Source organism: Numenius arquata, chromosome 8, assembly GCF_964106895.1.
Source record: "Numenius arquata chromosome 8, bNumArq3.hap1.1, whole genome shotgun sequence".
In the NCBI taxonomy this organism is placed as follows: Eukaryota; Metazoa; Chordata; class Aves; order Charadriiformes; family Scolopacidae; genus Numenius; species Numenius arquata.
In genome coordinates, this window is record NC_133583.1 from 34,811,672 (window position 1) to 34,823,703 (window position 12,032).

At 50.5% G+C, this 12,032-nt stretch overlaps 1 protein-coding gene across 1 annotated transcript in view; it reads left to right on the forward strand.

The window, feature by feature from the left end:
- MTA1 (metastasis associated 1) overlaps window positions 1–5,208 on the forward strand; it is an 86,482-nt gene extending 81,274 nt beyond the window's left edge. Inside the window, exon 20 of the mRNA XM_074151775.1 lies at window positions 3,530–5,208. Coding sequence (XP_074007876.1) covers window positions 3,530–3,668 — 139 coding nt within the window. The 3' untranslated portion in view covers window positions 3,669–5,208. The remainder of the gene's footprint in view (window positions 1–3,529) is intronic.
- Window positions 5,209–12,032: the final 6,824 nt, after the last annotated feature.

The following is a 12,032-nucleotide window of genomic DNA, read 5'->3' on the forward strand; positions in this document are numbered from 1 at the left end:
ATAGTAAAAGAAACTTTCCTGCTTTTCAGCCCTCTTTGCAAAAATAGAAGTACTCTCTGGCTTTTGTTTGTGTCTGAGCCTGCAGTTATCAACACTTTCAGTATCAGAGCCCCTACAGGCAGACAAGCACTTACTTTCCCTCCAGTACCTTTCAGAGATGGACATGGGAATTACTGGATGTCTGAGCCCTTAGAAGTGACCACGGAGGTCAGGAGTTCTGAGTACTTCGTCTCTTCTGGTACTACTAAATTTGGCGCTACTCTGAGTATTCATTACTTCAGCATGAAGTGCATAGAGCCCTGGCATCCCCAACCTCCTCCTTAGCCTGCAAGGCGGTCTGAGTGTTAAGTGACTGTTCTGTGGGCCCAGTATCAAAGATGGGCTTCATAGACAAGCTGAGACTGGTAACGTTCAAGTTAGTAACCACTGATCTATTGGATCATCAGATTTCAGTGCAGGAAACCCCCCTGTTACAACTCGGGAGAAACATGAAATTAATTTTTTTTGTCAGGCTTGTTCCTATGGACTCTTACGCAACTGTGCATTTCACACCAGCTCATATCTTTACCTTGTCTTTCCCTTCTCCTTTTCTGTTCCTGTGAGATGCTGTGAAAGTAAGCCATGGGATCCCGAATATAATTGAAACTGAAGTGAGAGAAGTATTTAATTTTCAGGGGAAGCAGTTTCCTTCTTCCTGTTCATCTTGCTCTGGTAAAGAGCTTCTGGGATCCTGTTACAGACCTGCAGCTCTGGCAAATTCCCGTGCCATTGTGGATGCAGGGTATACAGTCTCTTAATTCAGTCCTTGGATGCTCAAGGCTTATTTTGTAATCCTGCATCTACAAAACACTTCCTGACGTCTTTATCATCCAACCCACAAGAAATACTGCAGGTCTGTGGTAGTAATGTCTCAGTACTACTACAGGGTCCTGCCCTTTGATCTGTACACAACAGCGAGAACATTCATCAAGTGTGATGTTGGTCGTGAGAACAATTTACTGTAAATTGTCTGCTCATATAGAACCACTAGCTGAGGCAGGAAAGATCAGTCCCAGAGCACCCAGCATATCTCTAACCCAGAAATCGAAGCACAGCGATAGACATCAGCTCAGTGAGACCTTCTCTCTTCCATTAAAAAAAAAAAAAAAAAGAAAAAAGAAAAAAAAAAAGAACGGGCTTCTTTGTCTGACAGCCTTGCTGCTTAGCTGGCTGATGAGTGCTGAAAGGAGATGTTTGGCAGCTTGCTGAAAAGCATGGAAGCCTGAGCGATGTAGCATTGTAAGTGGCACGGGTTTTCTGTCGGGCGTTTCACCTCTAACTTTTCCCTGAACCATCTGCTGCATTCCACTGTCAGGAATGTAAGGCTTGTTTGTGAGCTCTGAAACAATTTGAGCTTTGTGTTGGCTCCGATCTAGCAGCAATATCTGCATATCTTCCTCCAGCTGAGGGTCAGGCTGTGTTTCAGTCACAGAAAGTAGGTTTCCCTAAAGTTTTACATACACACACACACACCCCCGACCCTGCACCCCTCCCACCCCCTTTTGTGTGGCGCTGTTGAGAACGGTGCTAGAAAACTGGATAGCTTTGAGGGGAATGGTTTGAAAAGTTGGTCAATTGAAAGGAATAAGTTTTTTAATTCAAGCCTCACAGCGAGGAACTCGGCATTTATAATTTATGCCAGCGGAGGCAGCGAGTGACCTGATCAGAATCTACAACTGCTACAAGCCGTGTTTCTGATGGCGGTGTGTCTAATTGAGCACACACGGATACTGTAAGAAACTTCACTGAGTAAAAGTAGATCAACTTTAGCTAAAAAACTCTTGGAAAGAATCAAGTTGTTTGTTTTTTTTTTTTTTTTCCCCACCCTCTTCTCTCCTTTTCCCCACCCTGTACCCTTTCAACTTCAGAAGACACTGGAGAAACGGGGACACTGAGCAAACAAAGGATGTGTGTGTCTGTGTGTGAGCTCTATGTAGCAGGCTTGTTCAGCTCAGTGGGTAAAAAAAGCAAGGGAAGAGGTGACCAAATCTCACCAGAGCTGATTCAAAATCTTCAGCTGAAGTTGTTGATTTGTCAGTGCTGCTGGTGGAGAAGGTAAATTTTAGTGGGGGCAGCATTTTGATCAGTTTCTTCTATGAATGTGTCTTGTCGTCTTTGTCTTTTTTTTTTTTCTTTTCTATATGAAAAATTTGACCCCAACCATGTCGAGTAACCAAAAATGTAAAAATTATCTTTGAGAGAAAGATAGTCGAGTTGTGGACTGTAAAGCCAGGTGGCTGCCCTTACTCTAATGAGTATTGTGTTTCTCATGGTAAGTTAAAAAATGGTTAAGGTAGGAGCCTGTAAGGATAGGCAGTACCTCCTTATCAGACCCTCCTGGTCGCCCCAGTTCCTGGACTGAAGGCTGCGTATAGTGAGTCTATAGACTCACTCTATAGACTACTCTTGTGAATATCACTTTCTAATCTCTATGCCTTAGACCACCACAACATCCTCTGGAAATGAATTCCTCATGTTAAATGCATAGTACGTTTTTCATTGTTGCCGATTTTGGGGTTTTTTTTTTGAGGATACTTCCTTTAGCTCTAAGCCTGGTATTGACAAAAGGAAAATCATTCTGTATTGTCTTTTTCTACCTTATTTTGCTAATTTTAAAACTTCAGTGTGTCCTCTCCATTCTTCCTTCTCTCTTTGACTTTCTCTCCGCATGGGAAACAGCTTCTGGTGTCTGATAAGACTTGCTGCTAATCTTGTAACACATAAGGGACGTTCTTAACAAATGCAAGATGTGAATATTATCCATTTCTGGGTTGGACACACACAATGTAGGAGAAAAAAAGAGGGGGGAGGCACTCTGTTAGTGTTCCTGGTGTGGGGGAAAGGCTCCAGTATTGGTTTACTGGTCAGTGGCCATCACGGAGCTCCCCTGCGGCAGCTCAGCCTTGAGGGCATAGCTCCATGGGAGACCAAATGTTGCTGGTTTGTGCTGTGCTGGGTTTCTTGTGAAAAGGCAGCTGTGGGCACCTGCTTGGGGCTGGGGAATGTCAGGGAGCTCTGTGAGAGATGGATTAGCAGGCGGGGGAGTGACCGTTGTTGACAAAAGATGTTTGGTTGTAGCTTGGCTCTGTAAATTCCCACAAAGCTGCCTGTAGCATGTCCAACTGATGCGTCTGCCTGCATCAGAATAAATTAGTGGTATGGAAACTTGGTGTCAAAACTATTTCACGTGTTATATTTGCAGCAGTAGACCCAGGTCCTATGAGGCTGGACCCGAATGCCTTCTGCTCTGCAGGGGAAGGATTCTGGAACAGAGAATGCAATTTCCTCTTCATTGGTGGGTTTATAAATCAGAAAACAAAAGTTCCCCAGGGAAGACATTGCCAAAATAAACAGTGTTAGCCCATCCCATTAGCAAGCAGCCTCTGTGTGCAGGCCTGGTTTCACTTGGAGAAACAGAGAAGTCGAGAAACCTACAATGCCTTAGCGTCCGGTCTCTGTAATCAATTCCTTTCTTCCTTACTGTCTGCAGGAAAATCCGCAAGCTGCTTTCCTCCTCTGAAGCCAAGCGAGCCGCCAGACGCCCTTACAAGCCTATTATCCTCCGGCCCATCCAGGCAGTGCAGCTACGCCAGCCCATGAATGATGAACCCATAATCATTGAGGATTAACACACGCTGAGCAGCTCTCCGGATGACGGTGGATCTGCCTGAAAGAATCTCTCCTCCAATATATACTTGAGTTTCTATGGCTACAGCATTGAACTAACTGTTGAAGAGAGGGAACTTTTGAGGAACTGTTTTGCATCTTTTAAACCCTTAAAAGGAACTCAGCCCTGCTCTGAGCCTCTGACCACAGACTGCTCTCTCTCTCGCGCGCGCTCTCTCCTTCTCTCTCCTTTCTTTTTTTTCCTTTTTTTTTTTTTTTAATTTTTGGTAGCCTCTTTTCCCCTTTGCTTCTACCCCTTTTGTAGAGACAGGGGGAGGGAAAGTAAGTTTAACTTATTAAGAGAATGTGGACTAGTACTTTTTAGCTTTGTTTCCTCTTCCGATGTACGAAGAGCTAGAATCCTTCATTTTGTGACTGAGCTCTCGTTGCAAGGCCGTTTTTATGAGGCTGTGTTGTAAGATTTTTCTTTTTTTTTTTTTTTTTTTTTTTTAATTTTGTGGACGGTGCCATTTTTTATTTCATTTATATTATTTCTTTTGTAGATAAATTTCCAACCTTTAACTGATATTTGGAAATAGGAGCTGAAAGCCAGCCCCAGGTTCAGCCAGTTTTCTTTGGTCCTGTCCCTTATGTTTTTTGGATCATTTTGCACGGCCAGTTGTGCTCGTGCCCAAGACAGAAACAACTCAGGCTGAGAAAGGAGTGAGCTAAGAACTGAAGAACCTTGCAGAACATTACACTAACATTGTGTGCAGTGGAGGCCAGGCTACCAGAATTAGGTGTCCTTACTCTAGTCGATCCCTGGGAGGTCTGGCCCGTGGCATTTCTCCCAGTAACCAGCAGTTTGCGTGCTGCCTTCTCTCTGACATCTGGAATCCTACGTGCTGTTATACCACCAAGACCCAGCAGTAGGCCCAGCAGTCCAGCAAGTGTAATGAATTGCTTTGCTCTGGCTCCAAGAGTCAAGTACACCAATGCCCAGGGACATTTTGCTTAGAACTCTGAACCTGTTTGTGCATCAGTGTTTTTGGACACATCTCTCCCAGGATGAGACCTGGTTTCTCTTTAATTGCGTTACTGTATGTTTCCCATTTTGAAGGGAATTTAAATTACAGCTGGGTTTTCATTTGAACACGTTGTGTCTGAAATTAAGTGTTTTTTTCCCCTCCCTTGACATTTCTTGTGTTTGAGGTTTCTTGCATCTCTTGAACTTCTTATGTATTTGCAAGTCTGTATAATTTCTTTTTCATATGTCTTCTCATTGCAGTGCATTTGCCAAATGCCCTGCTCTGTTTTGAAAGGATGTAAACTATCATTTGCAACTTGTGCTGATCTGTACATGTACCTGCCTCAAGCAGACACAGCATGTAATAACCCCCAAGTCATTCCATATGTGTCAGCGGTGAGATGAGCCAAAGTTGTATTTGGGTTATCACAGTCCAACCGTGATTCTGTGCAACTCTGCTAACCCACCGGGTTAGGCGGAAAGGAATCCCCACAAAATGAAAACAATTCAGTTAACTTTACTTAATAAACCTGGAAAGTGAGCTTTTGTGAAACATCTGCTTTTTGTCTCTTCTGAAATAGCTGCCAAGACCCTCGCTCGGGGTGCTGCCTCCCTGGCACGCACACCTCGGCGCTCCTTCCTTCCCATCCCGGAGCTGTCGTCGGCTCTCCAGTGTTTGCCTAACTGCGGCGCGTCCCTCTGCTGCCATTGCGTTGTGCAGGGCAAGAGTCAGTCGTCCTTTGATTCCCCTCATATGCAGTTTAGACATTTCTAGCGCTTAAATCTGTGACTCCCTCCTCCTTCCTTTTAAACGCGGCAGCAGATGCAGCGCTGGAGCTCTCAATGAGCCTTTTGTCCCTGGTGGCTCATGCGTCTCGCTGATCAGGGGCATGACTCTGGCATGTGGCAGAGTGAGATCCCTGGGGGTTAGCGACCAAACCTACTGACATTTTAAGTGCTTCTTCATTTCTACGTTCGCTCCTTCCTGGGATAAGCAAAGCGGGCTCAATCTTTGGTCTCGTTTGCTGCTTCGGAGTGGTAAGATTTACTCTGTGAGCAGCTGTGCGACTGAGCAGATGTTGTCAGTGTGTCCTGTACTGCTGGTGACGTTTTCCTGTCCATAACTTCAAAGCAGCAGGAGGGGACAGCCATTCCGGAAAGACATGCTACGGTAGGAAGGGCACTGAGCTTAGTAGATAGAAAGGCTCCAGGCCGGAGTAACGGTGCGAGACTGCACCAGAGACCACTGGCAGCTTTACTTTGCCTCCATCAATCTGTGGGATTAACCCTAGGTACGTAAGAAATATTGCCGACTGCAGGAAGGTTTTGTAACACTTGATTTTTCTCTGTGAGGGAAAGGTCTCACAGGGATTCCTTCCTGTTGCGAAATGAAATCTGAAGAAATCACTTTGAAAAAAAATAATCTGTGTCCTAACTGGCATCAGCCCCTCTGCAGAGGGGTTTGGAGCCGGTGCCTCAGCTGTAGCTCTGAAATCCCTGTGTGCTGGGGGAGATGCTCTTTGGTTGTTGGTGGGTGAGCCGTCGATGAGACTCCAGAGAAGCTGTTTGGGCTGCACGAAGAGCTCAGAGTAACCACTTGGGGGTGCCAGCCCTGCAGTTTCCAACAACTTAAAAGCTTTCTTGGAGCAGCTCCAGCGATTACTCTGGGAATGGGTCCAGGCAAGTAGGGAGAAAATCCTGTGCTGCCCTGACTTTGAAGGATCCCTTGCGTGTCCTTTAATATGGATGCCGTTTTTTCGGTGTGCGGTAGCAGACTTCACTCCCGTGTGTTTCACGGGCTTACGTTTATACCGGCTTGGGAGGAGGGCTTGGAAAGATACCTTCAGCAACTAAAGAAAAACACCAGCTCTTGGGAAGTGCAGAGTGAATGACAGGTCCCACCATGGACCTGCCTGAGCCGTCACGCTCTTAAGCCGGCTGCTGTCACCAAGCCTCTCCTGCACCAACCCCACTCCTCTGTATTCGCATTCATATGCTGATGGGCTGTTGCTGCAGGAATTTGCCTCTGATCATTCACTCTCCTGTTCTAGAGCCCTGTAAAAATAAAGGTGCATACAGCTGGGTCAGTGTCCCATTTTCAGTGTCCCTTCCACTCCTTGCTTACACCTCTAAATAGCCCTTGAGATTGTAGGGACAAATTCCAATGGGAGATGCTGGACTGGTGTTGGATTCATGGTGCAGAGCCTGGCGTTTGGAAGTGCTCGCCTGCCTGGAGCAGGGTCTCCAGTCCGTAGTAAGTTTTACCACGTGCATTTGGATATTTTCCCGTAGCCGTCTGTCCCTGGCATCCCCATCCTTCGCTTGCTGTCCTGCTTTGCAGATGTGGGAGCAGATGTGTCACAGGCTCAGCTCCGGTCCCTCGGAGAAGGCTGTGCTTCGTGCTCACGTGGAGGGAGCGTGCTGACCTCCAGACCCGCTACGATGCTTAACCATGTTACAGGCTTAAAAGGAGCAGGGAGCTGGGTCAGGAAAGCCTTTCAAAAACAAAACAAAAATCCAAACATTCCTGCAATACTTTGACAAAAATGTTTTTATTACAGATTTTTTTTTTTTTTTTAGTTAACTTTGGAATTTTTTACTTTGCCTTTTGAATTTTACCAGCTTGTCAGGAGCAGCTCCCTGTGATCTTGGCTTTTGATGCTGTAACGTGAAGGCAGCGCGCTGTCTGTAACAGCGCTGTTGAAATAATGTGAAAAAAAAAAAAGCAAAGCATGACCAAAACTAACAGTTCCCAACCTGGCATTCCTGCTGTGGGAGGTGGACTGTAACCAGGACACTACTGGAGAGTTGTAAAGCAAAATACACGCTGAAATTTCCTTTGAAATGGAAATTTGGAGCCCGTGCCAGCTCTGCTGCAGGCTCTCCTCTCCCTGCGAGCGTTACACAAGCCAGACCTTGGGAAGCCTGAGAGTCTCTTTCGGATGGTCAGTTTGCCTCATGGTGGAGTTGCTTTCCACCACCGAGGTGGGAGATGGAGCCGTGGAGGAGGAGGGGGCGGTTGAGCAGCCCAAATGATGGCGCAGGCACACGACTGTGCGCAGGGTGGCGGCATGGGAGTTGTGCAAGCCTGAGGGATTTCTGGGAAAACCAAGAATAAATTCTAGCAGATTTTGACTGGGAGGAGGAGGAAGTGTTTTGATAGAGTTACAGAAACTCTTCTGGTTTTCTTGATCCATCAGAGGGCACAGGCTTAAAAACACTTTTAGCTTAAAATGAGCATTGGCAGCAGCGTTAGAAGGAGAAAAGAGAGGTGGCTGCAGAAGGGCAAGCCCTGGCATGACAGTCCTCTCTAGCTGGCGAGCGTTTGTTTGTTTGTTTTCCTGTAAATGTGCTTTTTAGTCAATACTTTTCCAGGAGAGCCTACAAGAGCCAACACTGATGGCATCTGCGGAGATCCTCGTGTCTTGAGCATGAGGGTCCTGAGGGAGGAGGTTGGTGTGTGTCCCCTGTCCCCACTCCCCTCCCCTTCCTCCCTGGGGGCTGAACAGAAGAGTTTTGCCCTGCTGGGCCAGCTTTGGAACCCGGTGAAAGATTCTGCCTCCGACGATCACGTTTCACCGTGTGGGCTCTCAGGAGGGGGAAGCCGCTGCCAGAAGAGGCACATGGTAAATTCAGATGGTCGGGGGAGGGGAAAGGGCCAGGGGCTTGTCCCCGTCTCCTCCTCAGCCTGGAAGAAAGTCAGGCAAGGTCAGGGCTGAAGCACACTTGATTCCTGCCCTGGGCTTTGCAAGTTCGTTCACCGCATTCCTGGAGTGAGCGTGAGTAACATAAATTCAGCATCGTTTTGCAGACAGCTTCCTCCCCTCCCCACTGCACGGGGACTCTCCACCTGGATCCGGTACTCGGCGGGATGCTGGCAGCGTCACAGCCAGCAGATTTACAGGTCCTCGCCGGAGGGTTTCAGCCAGGTCACGCTTGTTGGGAGATTTTCTGTCCGAGTGGTTCCAGCAGGAGTGGGTTTGTTCCCTGCTGCCTGCATCTTGGCTGCCCCCGGGCAGGACATACAAGAGGGGAACATGTGGATGTGGAGCTGAGCTGGGTGTGTTTGCACACTCGTTGCCCTGCAGCCTAGGAAAAGGCCCGTAATGTCTGATTGGGGACCAGGAGCAAATGCATCCTAAGGGGTGGGTCTTCCCTCTCGTGCTCCCAAAGGAGACGTGGGGACATCGCAGCACCTGCAGGACACTGCAAGGTTACCAGGGTCCAGCCCCTTCCCTGCCCCAGGAGCTCACCAAGAGCTGTGTCCTGGAGGTGGTGTGCACATGGGCGACAGATAGTGACACTTGTCCTGCCACCGCGCCAGCCCCTGAAACTGTTGCACCTTGGCTGGCCCAACCTCTGGCCACGGTGTCCAGGATGGGCCACGTGGTCGGGGAGAAATTAATGACAAACCACTCTGTGGTGCCTCGCCAGAAGCTGAACTTTGCCACCAAAACCTGGCTCTGAGCACAGCCCATCCCTTGGGACACCCTTTCCTTCCCTGGGAAAAGCCAGGGGAGAGCCGCCGGTGCCAGCCTCCCTCCGCACGGCCTCCCCGCTGTGGCCGGGGCTGGCTGTGCAGCTCCCCCCCCATGGTGCTCGGTTCCACCGGGGGTTTGAGAGCCATGCTCACCTCTCTCCAGCTGGTTTGCTGCCTTTTTTTTTTTTTTTGGTTAGAGCACTGCTTTTCAGACACCTGCATCCCGCCTCATGGAGGCATCATGGAGGTTTGTGTGGTCCACACCAAGTTACCTGCATCCCCAGCATCCACATTGCAGCCTGCTGGGATGCTCACCGGCCCTGGGCAGGCTGGCAGCTACTGCCCCTTGGGAAGGGGAGGCAGGGACGATGGGGACATCCATTCCTGCTTGCAAGGACATGTCTGTAAACCTGTTTATCACAGGCGTGACAGTGCTATCTGCCCTGGCTTGATAACGGCAGGGGCTCGGATGCCTTTTAAAGGAGAGGAGAGACAAGTGGATGGTTGGAGCTCCAGATAGCGGGCGCCGGGGCTGGGCGGTGATGTGCCGAGCCCTGGCCTGTGGCATGTGCTGCCTGACGAGACCCAGGTCCTGCCAGCCCCTCAGCACGCTCTTGCTCCAATCCTCCATCTTCCCATCTCTTGCCAATCCTCCCAAAGCCCCTGGGCTCTGCTTCCCAAGCTGTGTGCTTATCCCACAGCCACCCTTCGGCAGCAAGCCTGGATACTCGGCATCCATGGGCTGTGTCCCCCTGCGTGTGGCTGCATCCCCATCCCAGCCAGGCCAGGGGTCCTTGTGGTGGGGAGCGGGTTTCGCCCTCCGCCTTCCCGCGCATCCCGGCCTCAGGCAGCTGCAGGGACAGGGGGTGGCTGGGTCCAGGCTGGCAGACACCTCGCATCCAGGAGGGCTGTGCAGAGAAAAAATAAATTAAAAAAAAACACAACAAAACCCAAACGTTTTTCCTGGTTTTATGAAAGGCTCCTCTGTCGCATCCCTGAGCACCCGCTGGGAACTGCTCCCAGGCCATGGATGGAGCCCGACCAGTTTTGCCGTGAAGCTCCTGCCAAATGGTGAGGACCAAGGCAAAATGCGGCCAGAGCTGGGGCAGGCAGTCAGTGGCCATCACTCGCCATGGCCTGTGGCAGCAGCTGGCTGCTCTGCCATTTGTCACCACAAGCACCTGGCCCTGGGCTGCATCTGAGGGCGTGGGAGCTTTAGGGGTGACATAAAGACCCAGCGTGTCACCCTTGGGGGGGACCCTAACATGGGGGATGGAGGGGTCTGGGTGCATGCAATGTGCCTGCTGATGGTCTGTGGGGCCACGCATAGATGACTGTCCTCTGGGCGAACCCAGGCAGCAGCAGGCTGTTTTTCTTTAACCTTTTTTATTGGATATTTTCCCCCCAGTCTCTTCTTGCCCTGTAACAAATCCAACCGATCCGAGGTGCCAGAAAACATGAGACACACAAGCAGAGGCAAGCAGAGGAAAGCTTTCCAGCTTCCCCGTCTGAGCGGCTCCGTCTCACTTCGTGAGTTTTCGTGGTATTTGCATCTGAAGGAAGAAGAAAGAGCTGAGGGGAGTCAGCACGGGGAGGGGGAGAGGTGAGCCAAAGGAGAGGCAGCCTGGGGAAAGTTATTCCTTATTTATTCCTTACTTTCCCTTAATCTCCCTGCAAAGCTCTCTGGTTGACCTGCCCTAGGATGAGGTCCCAAACAGCCTCACGCCTTTTGAAGGCTCCTGGTGGAAGTGATCCCTGTTCTGTGGCCAGGGCTGGCCCTGCACGGTCGGCAAAACACCCCCGCCATGTCTCACAGCCACCCTCGGGCCTGGGAGCGGTTGCTGCTGCCCAGGGGATGGTCACATATGCTGGCACCAGATTTAGGATCTGGGCTTGCTTTGGTCTCAGTCCTACCCGGGAAGGAGGATGCCGCAGAGGTGTGGCTGTGGCACAGAGCAGAGCAGGAGCCACATCCCTGCAGCATCCCTGCGGGAAGGGGCTGGGTTAAAACCCCCCACTTTATCAAGGATGGGGATGCTGGGCTGCCAGGTGCTGTGGAGGAAAGCTCCGCCATGCCCCCACCTACCCTGAGTGGGTAATAACGGGCACCGCCAGATCAGCAAAGATGAAACATCAGTGCTGCAGGATGGGACGTGCACTGGGCTGGGGGAGCCAGCTGGTCACAGCGGCTCAGGAAAACCCGGCGCTGCACGGGGACAAGCGCCATTGGAGGAAAATGGGTCACCCGCTGCCGGGGGGGGGCGAGGGCCTGGGGACACCCCCAGGCGTTGCTGCGGGTGCATCAATCCCCCTTGGAAACCTCCCCTGGCTGCTTAAAGGAAGCTTTGGCACCTGCTGCCAGGGAAACCCCGGCTCAGCCCTCGGGTGGGGATGGAGCTCCAAATTTCTGATGTAAAATGCATCATTTGCTGAAGATTACTCCCCGGGCTGGTCACCAGCCCACTCTTTCTGGCCTTGGTGCAGTGGCAGACAAGTGCCCAGTCTGGGCATTAATGCAGCCATTCAGGAATGTGGCAAAGCAGGGTCAGGGACATCCCCCACATGTCACGGTGCCACTGCCATGCATCTTGCATCCCGGCCCAGCGGCAGGCTGTCCCACGGGTGCACTCCCTTGCCTGGCACCGGGCGTGTTGGCCCCAGAGCAGCTGTGCCACCCCTGCTTGCTCAGCTGCTGCCACTTGAGTCACCCATCCTGCTATCCCAGTAGCCCCGGGACAGCCCTGTCCTCGGTGCGGGAGCATGCCGAGACTAAGCCAAGGCAGATTAAGACACGGCCAGTTAAAGCCACTTTGCTCCAGAACGAGCATATCCGCTTGGGATTTAGCACATTTACAGGCAGGGATTCACACCTTTAGGTGA